The 12,909-nt window shown below is 35.1% G+C and overlaps 1 protein-coding gene across 1 annotated transcript in view; it reads right to left on the minus strand.

Annotated features, from left to right (window-relative positions):
• Positions 1–12,909, minus strand: part of SDCCAG8 (serologically defined colon cancer antigen 8) — a 118,534-nt gene that overhangs the window by 74,842 nt on the left and 30,783 nt on the right. Inside the window, exon 13 of the mRNA XM_009276349.1 lies at positions 10,574–10,690. Coding sequence (XP_009274624.1) covers positions 10,574–10,690 — 117 coding nt within the window. The remainder of the gene's footprint in view (positions 1–10,573; positions 10,691–12,909) is intronic.

A 12,909-nucleotide genomic window follows, 5' to 3' on the forward strand; every position in this document is an offset into this window, starting at 1 on the left:
TTTTTTTTTTTATTTATTTTTGCTAATTACTTAACTGTACACTTTTTTCCCCCAAGAGCACTCAACAAAGGTTCATGAAGGAAATTTTGATTAGAATTTGAATGTCACCTTGCTTTATCACATAGACCACCTACCAAATTAAATTGGTAACTCCAAGTTCGAATATAAAGATAGTTTCACTATCTGCAAAATTGTTAGTACTTTTCCCCTCTAAAGAATGTAACAACCTATTACACTGTCAGAATATTTTAAAACCACATGTGCAAAGGTATTCAGTTATATATGCTTTGCATTTGCACTTATTTCCAGAGACGTTTGCATATTTTAAATAGAACAACAGAAGTCTCAGTGGGTTCTCTATACTCTATTCTTCTAAACAGCAGCAGTTCATTAATGTTATTTCTCCATTCGTAGTAAACAGGGACACGATTTCTTCACTGCCTTTACAAGTTAAAGATAGGGAAGTTCTGCAACATTCTTAAAATTTGCTTTAAGAATACATCCAGTCAGCATACCTTTTAAAAAACCAAACCACAAATTAGTCGAAAAGCATCAACTAAGTATTTGAAAAAGCACGACCACAGCTGAGAACATAAATACACTCTTGATCACTCCTTCAGGGAAAAGTTTCAAGGAACAGATGGGCTTTACACCATTGCCTCGAGTTAAACAGGCTCAGTCAGGTTTTGACACAGACCCACAGAAGGAAGCAAATTCCAAGTGCAAGAACCTCTGGTGAAAATGTTCTGCTTCCATCAGCCAGATGTTGAACCTGCAGGGTTGAACCCAAGAATACATCCATAGATTTCAGTTGTCATGGAAGTGCAGAGGGAAATTCTCAGACAATGACTCCATGACAGGATCTTTAAAGATTCACAGGAGTCTTATGATTTCTATAAAAAGTATCAAGAAAGCAAACATAGGTTTTGAAGAACAATTTTACTTCTGCTACTTTCATCGGTAATTCCAAAATTCAGAATCAGCTCCTTTACACACACACACACACACGTATGTATGCATTTGTGTGTGTTTGTAGGTGTATATCGATATATATAAATAAATATATCTTAAAATACCAATATTTAGAGGTACTCACAGCATGAGCTGTATGAAGAGTAGGAATTCTACACAAGAATTCTGGCAATGACCATGGCAGAAACAGCAGACAACCTCATAAGAAAAGGATGGCAGAAAAATACCACCCAAGAGAACATGCTAACAGCAACTCAAAAACCAGAAGCATCTAATCCAGGTATATTTAGGGATATCAACCAAATTCGTCTTTTTGAGACACCAGAAAACATTCATTGAAAATAATTTGGTAGGAGTCATGCATCATCACGCTGAAAACACACAGCCCATACTCTGAATGCTACGTTACTTCGGTTTAAACACTCAAATAATGGTTTGAAACATATGAAGCCTCAGAACTTGAGACTAGTTCATACAATAAAAAACAACCCACTTCCCTCTCCCGCAAACAATAATAGTCTTGCAAATATATACACTCTATCCTGAAATATGTCAAGTCCAGTCCATCACTAGGTCATCACAATATAATCAGAATTTAAAAAACAGAAATTACAGAACCAATGAATATTCCTCACTGTTCCTGCAGGGAACCTTATTAGGCAGCATCTTTCCAAAACCACTCAGACTCAAACTAGTTTTCGTGTTACTTTTAGTTCCCATTTCTTCTACTGGGAAGCTGCAAGCAGTTCTGTAGCTGCTATCTGGGCCCCAGCGTAATTGTAGGGAGAGAAACAGAAACAAACCACCAACTGAAGTATTTTGCTGACAACTCTGCTTCTCATGCAGCGTTAATTTGATCCCTCAGTGCCTATCACTTGTGATACAGCTTTTTACAACATGATCAGAAAGTATTTCTTCAAGGTACTTAACTTTTCAATGTATGTGAGAGACAAGAGATGGAGCACAGAACTGCAAAAAGACAGATGACAATCTTGCATTTAAGAAAATCTGAAACAGATTTTCAGTATAACAAGGAACAGAATTATCATAATGTATATGTACAACAAGACTACATTAAGGTTGGAACAGGCAACTTCTGGTGCTTAACTCTGCAACTTTAATATTCTTATTACTTCTGCACATAATTTCAAAAGTACTATTTAATCTGTCTTGCACTGCGGTTGCCTAAGCTCCCAGGAATATCAACAGGCACTTTGCCATTGAAAGATGGCAGGCTAAACCTCAGTAAGAGAAGCATCATTATTAGTAAGTTGAAACACATTAACACCATTCTGCATGCATATCCAATTCAGTTACAAGAAAGAAATTTTACTAAACAAAAATTAAAGCATTGGTAAAATATCACTGCAGTAAAATTTTATTCTATATCAATTATTCTTTTTTCAGTATTACCACCAACCACCTTTTATTTTTTAAGTTTTCCACTTTGAAGCACATAGGACCCTTCTATATTTTTTTCTTGAAACACTTAAGTGTTTCACTTCTCATTCATTAGTTTATGATGAGTTTACAAATTATCTTCTGATTTTCACAATGCATTTTTAGGTGAACACACTGGAGATGCTCATTCAGTGACATAAATGCAACTTAGTGGAAAACAAAAAAGATGATTTCTCAAACACTGGATCAATCTTCAAATATCCTCTTCATAAATTATCTGAAATTATCTTCACCTAACAATACTTATGTATGTTGTACAAACGTGCCGTTTAATTAACTAGACATCTCTTTATCTTTATCTCTACAGATTCTGATAAAATGAAATAATAGTTTCATTCAAAACAAGCCAAATTAAAGATTAAAATAATTGTTTAATTCTTTTCATACTGATGCTGATTCTATTGTATGCAGAAAAATGCAACTTTAAATTCCAAACTAGCAGATGTTTTTCATAGAATTTTAAATAGCAGCAAACTGACATGGAAGACAAATGCTTTTTTTTTTTATACAAATGAGAATGATTAAGCAGTGATAAAAGAACTCGTACTCTGAAGTAAATGCAAAAACAACTTTAGAAGACTTTTAACAAAATCAAAAATATACTAAAAACAAATGCATTAATAAGTGATTTATAACATTCACTGTTGTACCAGTATGCTCACACATCAGGTAAGAAAATACACAATATAACCTGAAAAATAAATTCTGCACTGATTACACCATTACACAAATTCTGCAGTAAAATAATTCTGGAGGGGAAAATATTTTTGTGAATTTACAGTACTTTCTTTTTGTCTCATACACCATTCTCCACCATTATTAAAAGATTAAAGGGGCATAAAATAGAACCAAAAATAGAAGAACAGATATAAAGTAATGCAAAGTGAAATATAATTACTACGGTGGTTCGTATTTGCAGGTACATCCCCAAAAGGCAATCAACATCTATAAAAACACACACACTTCACATTAATACACAGTAAAATTTTACAGGCCCTGATGCTCACATGCTTAGTTTCATTTACTAAAGTAGCCCTTCGAAGCAATGAAAACAGTGATAGTGCACAGGACTGAGGCTGTAAGTAAGGTCTTTCTAAGAGATGCCACCAGTATGGCCATTCACATACACTTAAATATTATATATAACAGTGACAGGAAATTTTTGCACTGTTTAACACTGATCTCAATCCATGTTGCCTTCTTTACTTATTAATATACTAATTAATCAGGGACAGAACAATCATACTCTGCTATAACACTAATTTATTTATTTTTTATTTTTTAATTTAAAAACCCCAACAAAACAAGGCAGTTTTTGTAGCAAGATTTTGAGGTATTTTACTTGGAGGAAAGACGACTATCAGTCCATATGCAGCAGGGGTCACTTGCAGTCATTTCTATCCTAATCCTGATATCAATCAAGCAACTCTAGGTTCTGAGTGGTCTCTAAACCTCAGACCTCCCAGGCATGGCCATCTGACATAGCATATTGCACCTGAAGAACTATCCAACTTTGTAAAGAGAGTTAGGGCCATCACGAGGTTAACCCCCGCCACGTCCCAACAATGTTTTTCTCCCTTTTGCACTATATATGAATTACTGCTGCTTCCCATTCAAATCTGAATGAGGATACAAACCAGTCATGAAAACTAAATTTGGTTTTAAAGGGGAAATCTCCTTTCTGGAAGTAGATTTATTACAAAGCTATGAGAATATACAAATAAATAAGAAATACAATGTACACAAGGCTTAAGAGTCCACAAAGACCACCTCTTTCAAAGAGGTCAATTCACAAAAATCATAAGACAACTGCTAATTCTACAAATCATTTGGCCTGAAACAGAAATGTGAAAACCTTTCATGACATGAAAGGCAACTAACATGAGCAGAAACACGAGAAGTAACCCCAATAAATACCCACAGTTCAAGATGAGAGCCATCACCTAAGCAAAGGTCAGCAGCCACAAACCCTCTGCTTCCAAAAAGATTGAGAATTAATAGAGACAGGACACTGCAGTTTCCTAGGAAGAGCAGGGGTGCTGGAAGAACTTCCTGGGAATAGCATGGATGGGGGATGCTCTTAAATGCATGCATCTTTAAATCCCGTTGAAGCAAACTTTCTACCTGTAATTGTTAGCTGGGGCAAGAAAAAAAAATTCATGTTGCTAAGTATATATTTATGAATATACACACACAATTTTTTAATTAAGCAACAATCTTATGTGTCTGTCCTTGTGCAAACTCTCAAAGACCAACGTGGCCCCTGGATACTGTGGATAAATACCCTGGGAAACACAGGAGTGAACGGCTGAAACATGTTATACAAGGATTTTACCTCATTATTTCCCTGAAAATATTTGCTTTCAATTTGCCAAAATATTTGAACTACAATACTATTCAGGAACAAAACTTCCAAACCCATAGAGATTACTACAGTCACATTTTAACAGACAACATTGCTGTACTAGAGATTAGCTCAGCAGCCACCAGCAGAGATAAGAAAGTGATTTTGTTCCACAGTGGAACAAAATTCCCCCCCCCCCCCCCACCCCCCAATCCCCCCCCCCTTTGCTTGCTGATAAAGGAACTTCAGAAAAGGAGAGACGCATATAGAAAAAAGGAAGGGGAAGATTACTCCTACTTCATTATTGAAAAACAGGAGAGAACAAAACTTACTCCTTTCATCCTTTCAAACCCATATTTGAGATTACTGATGTGGGATTAGCTCTTTTTTCCTGGACAGCATTAAGGAATAGCTGGAAAGAAAACCTATGCAGTAACAACCGACAAGTGATAGTCAGGGACTTTTACACTCTTCTGATTGTTGGCACAATGACTATTGATAAGGCAACCATTTTTCTAGTCTAAGAAGAAAAAAACAACAGAAAACAAGCATTTCTTTAAATATAATGCATATACGCACTATACCAAGAGCTATGCAATTCTTTTCCTACTTTGAATAATGCTTAATGCACATAAATGATTTTCTCTTTCCATATACTAATAGGGTGACATCACACTGGATGACAGAACATGGATGAAGGTTACATGGGCCAACTACACCTATGAACAATAAAACCCTGATTTCCAACTGGGTCACTCCTCTTAGCAGGCCAGCTGCCTAGGGGAAGCAGACCAGTACAGAAAATGCAGACCAGTCAGTATAGAAAATTCTACTACTGGGAATCCCAGTCCCAGGGATTTTTCTTATGGAAACATGACAAAGAATTTAATGAAGGCTGCTCACACCACTGATCCTTGAGGAACGGATGGCTGACAGAGGAAAGCAATGCCATAGCAGAGCAGCAGCAGCCATATCATAATTGTAATTAAACATTTCTTTTGTTATATATTGCAGGGTTGTAGATCAATGTTTTTCCTCAAAAATCTTGAGATGAGCTAGTAAGTTCAGTTATAAAAAAAGAATGATGTTCTTCCTGAACAGGTCAGAAAAATTCATATCAAAGCAAGGTATAAAAGTACTATCATTTTACTCCCTCCTTATTTACCCATTTTCAAATTAGTGCACTGAATGCCCAAAACTGAAAATGATACATTAAAAAGAGTTCAGTTACAGCAAAGGTTATCACATTTTCTTAATGCTTTCTTGTCCAAAAGCAATTTGGTTTTGCTACTTTTAAGGCCATTATACCAGATCAGACCAGGTAAGAAAATTTGACGCTAAGAGTTTCAAGCTGTCTGCTAGGTTTTGGGTTTTTCCTCCCTGCCAAATAGTATTTAAGTATGTTTACTGATTTAACAGAATTTCTTTTCAAAACAGAACTTCCAGAGCATCTTTTTAACTAATGAGGTCACAAAACCTTAGGTATAGGACTGTTACAAGAATACATATAACACATAATCCTAACCCATCTTGACCAGTGTTATAGAAACTTGCAATTTTATTAAGTTTCAAAACATCTGGTGATATCCTGAATGTCCCAGCTTGTGAAAAAACTAGTATTTTAAAGCCTGACTCATGGAAGCCTGATACCTATTCATAAAAAGGCATTTCAGTGAATCAGTGTCTTCAGAAGGTTGTATTGGTCTTGCATCGGACACTCTGCAGCATTTTCAGGATATATACCCAAATTCTTGGCCTGCGTTATTTCTGATGAAGACAGAGTCGGTAATCTCTCCACTTACAATGTCTAAATTAGGTTACTATAAATCACGGATTTATGACAAATGAGATAAACATTCCCAAAATACCTTTTGGCAAAGTGCTTTTGGACTGCAATTTTGCCAGATTTTTATTTGTCTGCAAAATTGTCAGTCTATAGTGTACAGAGATATCATTTAGGTTCTGTCATACTACACAAAAATGCTTTGATGTGTAGCTCTTTCCATTTGTATAGGTTGTGCGTATCAGTGACTCTCCAACTTCTTTTTATTTGGGCTCATGAACTTCCATACAGGCAACTCTTAAAAATATGTGGGGTTTGGTATAATATTTCTGGACCTTTTCACTCTGTCACCTGCAAGGTAGGCAACAGAATTCTGTAATCCCCCGCTTCAAACTATGTCTGCCCAATTTTAATAACGGTATTAAAAGAATGGCTTTTTACAGGTTAAGATTACCGGCTTGGATTTATTTCTACACAAAGTATTTATCCGGTTCCGGATAAATATTTATTTTACATGGTAAAATAAAAATTTAAAAGCTTCAGTTAGTTTCTGAAGTTGGATTTAACATGTCCTATTGCTTTATTACAAGGAGGCCACAACTCCCAGTGGTGCAATGCTACTAGTAAGAACTATCTAATAAGGATGACGCCCAAATTGGCTGGGACTGCATAAACCAATACTATAAAACTGTTTCCACTTCTACACGCTGAAGCTTGCAAGATTTTATAAACCAAGTAAAAATGATTTACAGACAGACAGAAAGCAAATGATGAACAGTGTATTTCATTTTTATTTTTATAATGCAGAGCAGAAAAGAGCAAGTGATGCTAATCTGAGGAAACGATTTCATAGTGTGTCAAAAGTATGATTTCTATTAGAAATGCACAAATTATGCCATGCAGCGCTTCCAAATTCACAGAAAAAGTATTATAAAAGTGAAGTCCTGCTGTGTGAAATATGCCACACAATTTTTGTTCTGGTAACAGCTATTTAGGTTAGGGCGTGACTTTTCTCTGATATAGCTGTGCTAGTACAACCCCTAGTGTGGACATAGTTTACTGCCATGAAGGCATTATACCCATATAACTTATAAAGCTTGTTCCTAAGAAGGAAAAGTATTAAGTAAGGCACTGTTATTCCAGCACAGCTACATCCACAATGGGAGGGCTGAGAGAGAAAAAGAGAGGGCAGTAGGTTATGCTACTTTACAACGTACTGGGCCAGAGGAACAGATGCAGTTTTTGTGTAGAGAAACTGTGTGGTATATGTCTTTCCCCCTCCCAGCCCTCCATAATCCTAATGTTAATCAGGATCATGATGGATGATATTACAAAACACTTATTCAATTTAAATGGTAATATTGCTCCTTGCTTCTTTGTTTTTATTCCAAGAAATATTCATGTCAAATATTAATAACAGGTTCATACCAAGGTGCCAATATTTGTTATTAGTCTTAACTGAGTAATAAAGATAGGAAAAGAGATATTAGAATAGAAGACCAAGGATATATACTTCCTTTAATTTTTCTAAATGATACAGATTCAGTTTTGAAGAACTTTATAAATATCAGTGTATGATAAATATGTATCTGTATTTACTGACATATATGTATCTGATGAAACTAAATTCATATGGGGATTTCTGCCTATTCTGACACACCTGAATAACTTTATATGTAGTGACTTTTAAAAAGGGATTAAACTAAAACACATCTTCAAAACAAAGATTTATCCACAGCACAATTAAAAATACAATCATACCTCAAGAAACAGTAAACTCACTTTCAATATATCAAAAGACAATCTGAAACATGATTCTTTGCTTTTAAAACAGAAAAATGCACCATTAAATATAGAATAGCATGAAAATGTTCATACATTATTGTGTCTTTACTTTTAAAAAATAAATATGTATTTATTTTGGGGCGACTGGTTCAAGGATCGGGAGCCAGATGGTGGCCAAGGAAGGTATCAACTCTCTCTCTTAGCCAGAAGGTCAGGTCATGGCTGAGAGACCAAAGAACAATTACTGTTTGCTATTCAGTGCCATATAAGACGAAACATTTTAGGTTTTTCTTTAAATACAAAGCTAGATGCGACTGAGCCGTTTTCATTTCATTTAAATGAAATAATTATTAACATTTGATAAAATTTGATAAAAAAAAAAAACAAAACCCCCCAAAAACCACCAAAAAACAAAACCCCAAAACGTAAACACACTCTTTTTGGTTGCCTTTTAACATATTAAACAACATTAGGACCTACACGGAACTTTCTTGGTTACTAGAGCCACAGCTATAAAACAGATACTAGATGCTGAGCCTGAGAATTTCAGAATAGTTTGTTTTCCTTTTTTTTAAGGAACCAACAATCATATTTGAACAATATAATTACTTTACATAATATATGGAATTACTCTAATAATCTTTGCTGATAGGAACCCCCCCTCCCATCACTTCACTTTAATTACATCAAATAATAAATCACCACATTTTGGTGTATTCATTCCCACACTGAATAAAATACCAGTATGTCGATACACGAGGTTAAAATATTTTGTTAAATTTTGCAATTTGTTCAAAAGGCAATCCTGAAACAAGTTGGAGAACAGGATTTAAAATCCGAGATACTTCTTCAAATATCTTATTAAACACATCCTGTTTTATTTGTATGCCAAGATTATGCCAACTCTCTTATCTGTGATATCTGTCAAGACACAGACGACAAGCCTGTTTTTTGTTTTTTAAAGTGTCCTTAGGCCTAAAGGATGCAAGAGTACAAAAAAAACCCAACCCTGAAAACAAAATGCTTTAAGGCCCCTGTTTTTCTGCACTGATTGATTTTCTATACATATTGAAGAATTTATTAGATAAAATAACTTCTCTTTTGGATTTTACATATCTTTTGATTATAGTTTGAATTAATATTGCTTCCAGCCTAAGCTCATACTTTACTAAGTTAATATACTTACTGTCCTACATGAAGATTTTGGGGAACTGGTAAATAAAAATATAATTTTAGAAATACTGCATTTTTCCCTACATATATTCTTACATAGGGACCAATTTGTTCACTTATTTACAAGAAAAAGAATGATTTAAAACCTGTTGGATAGGCTGCTCTAACAACAAAATGCATATAAAAAAAATTATCCTCATGTGCAGCTTATACATCTGTGTATTCAGAAGACATCCACTCTCATGTGCAAATCACAACTTATGAAGGAATAACTGGAAGTTCGAATACCTAGAGAAAAACGGATAGAACCTCAACAAAAAGGGCACTTCAAAAGATGCAGATTACACCTGTTCAAGCTGTTTGCCAAGTATGTCGCAGGTTACTCTAATAATCTTTCTTACTGCATGGGATGTTTTCTCACAGACTACCTGTAAGGCATATACTGGTTTTTGTATTATTATAAAACATAGTTTTAGATAATCAACAATTAATGCCTAGTGGAATTTTTATATAGTTATTTTTTCTAGAAGGTTATTTTTGTTTGTTTGGTTGTTTTTTTTTGTTTTTTTGTTTTTTTGGTTTTTTTTAAACTTTTCTATGAATCCCAGCATTCATTAACCTTCAATCTTTAAAGAAACTGGAAGATAAATGATTTTCATTTTTGGTATAGTTAGGTTATACTTAGAGTCTTTAATGTTTTGTCAGGCTGCATGTATACATAATTATGTGTGGATTTATTTGTGAGAAAAAGTGTATAAACATAGGTATACAGTACATACAATTTAAGTACGTTGTATAAATACATATGATAGAGTAATTCTATATGAAAGCATGGGATGAGTATTATGTAAAACTGAATATACTAGGGCTGAAAACAAGAATAAGATAACCAAGAGGTATTTATTTAACAGTAATAGCTGGCTTGTTGCCATTAATTTAGAAACCATTTAACAGTAATAAATGACTACTATTAGAAAAACGAATCATTCCAGCTTCCGAAATAACCCTACTTAGGCTTCTAATAACTGCAAAGTTATAGCAGTATTATCTCTTACCTGGTCCTTAATTTCAAGCTCCCTTATAGTTTTTGTTCTGTACTCTCTGAGCTCCTTTTCTGCCTCATCCTTCTTCATTTTGGTTTGATTCAACTGATAGCGCATTTCTCCACACACCTGTTAGATTATACAGACAACATGATCTGTAGCTTGAGGAATCCATAGCCCAGGGTTTGCAATTAGATCTTTTGGTGCCCTCTAGAGGTTATTTAAATGCAACATATTTTAATTTACAGATATTTTAAGACTACATATGGTAAATGTTTTTATATAAAAAGGTGGATCTGAATTCTCTATATAGTCATTAACTTTGAAATATGCAGTGCCTTCTAGATTCGATTATATTTGGATCAAGATTTTGCTAAGTATAAATATTTATGTTGTAAATATATGTGCTACTAAATACAGTTAAACTACAGTTGCTGGTTTTATATCCTTCTCCCATTCTCTCTAAAATCCCAAGAAAGTCTATGTCAACACTTTCAAAACCTGGAAGTAAAGGATCTATCACGCTCCTATATAAGGGTGTAGTTTTTTATCTTGCCAATTTTCCACTGTTAGAAAGAAAATGTTTAGATGTTAATACGATAATTTTCAAAGTTAGATCAGAGCATTATAAACTTACTACAAACTGAAGATAAATTCTTTAAAAACAATGCCTAATTCAAATATATGCATGGGCCAGAAGAAAGGGATCAAAGCAACATTTCAAGAAATCCAGTATCACTTTCACAAAGGCAACAATTATTCTCTGCTGCTGGGATGTTTGTTATGTTACCTCCTCATTCCTTTCCACCTGAAGGCAGCTCAACTTCAGAGGGTCTGGGAAGGGGTTAGGGGAAAGAAAGAGAAAGAAAAAAAAACCCTCACCAATCCCTTCCACATAACTCACTACTGCTGTGCAGGGATGTTAATTCTCCCATTTCCCAATCTAAGACTTCTAAAGGATTCTAGTTGATCTTGTCTGTTGGGAATGGAGAAGGATGGTGGATAAGCTGCCCCCTTTTGGTCCCTATCCTGTGCAATCACCTCCAATTTGTGCCTGTTCATTTCACCATAATTAACCAAACATAAATACATGCACGTTCCCTAATGAGAACAAACATGTTTACTTGCAGCTACTCTTAGAGAACTTTCTTTCCAACTCACTCTGCTTCCCTGCCCCACTTACATTCACCAGACTTGCTTCCTAGATGTGCACACTTTTAATTTGCTGCTACAGTCCTCTGTGCTTCTCAACAATCTCCTCACACATTCTACAACCCAAATTAATTTCTGTTTTTCAGTCTCATACCTCTTCTCATTTTCACTACTTTATTTTTTTCTTCTTCTTAAAAAAAACCACAACATAGGGTACAAGTAAATACGCATACTGCAATCAAATCACCTTAGGAAAAAACAAAACCACTGTCATAACTTTAAGAAGCAGCACCACTTATAAGTTCAAATGACAGCTTGTGAATTTAGCCCTGTTGTAAATAACACAAGGTAGCAAATGCTCTACAGAATGGCAAAGTTCTAAAGCATTATCTTTTCTTAATACTGAAATATCATATGTAACTACAAAATCCTAAGATGTAACTGCATGGATTGCCAACCCTGTCTTTCTACCTCCTCCTTTCTTTATATGAAGGATGTAACAAATTGTGATATGTCACTTCCTCCAAGCAAAATAAAAAAAAAAAACCCAAAACACACAGCCATCCTTGCCTTCAGCTTCCCCACACATCGTACAGAGTGAATAACACAGAAGAATCAGCAGATGGTGCTGTCCTAATAATGGATTTTTCAGTCTCCTCGTAGTTCAGAATGAAGGAAAAAGATTCTCACTCCAACCTTTTTTCCCTGACTTCTGGTGCATGCAGGACAAAATATTTCAGACAAAACTCAAAAGGAAAAATGTTGCTATTTGCTGTTTTTAATAATGGCAAACCGAGTTTGGAAACAAGGAGTCAGATTCACAAGCAGACATAGATGTCACTTACATAGTCAATGAAAAAGGTCAGGGTGAGGCACATAGTCCCGATAGGACAATGGACAGGACCTTCCTCCAGGATGTTTGAGACTTCTCAATTCAGAACAGAGGCACAAATGCGGTTTTCCAGTCTCTCAGGACAGTGCAATAAGAACACAGCATAGACTACTGCAAGGTGGCCATCTATTCAGCTTTGTATTGATTAACATTAACTGAAGCAGGGACTAGAACTACAGTGTCACCTCTCCTGGGAGATTGCTTCAAATCGATAGGCTATAAAATTGTTCTTTCCAGACCAATGGATATTTATACCTACTACCTTCCCCTCCCCCCCCCCCCCAAAAGGGGTCTTATCCTCTTT

Source organism: Aptenodytes forsteri, unplaced genomic scaffold (genome assembly GCF_000699145.1).
Source record: "Aptenodytes forsteri isolate BGI_AS27 unplaced genomic scaffold, ASM69914v1 Scaffold10, whole genome shotgun sequence".
NCBI lineage: Eukaryota > Metazoa > Chordata > Aves > Sphenisciformes > Spheniscidae > Aptenodytes > Aptenodytes forsteri.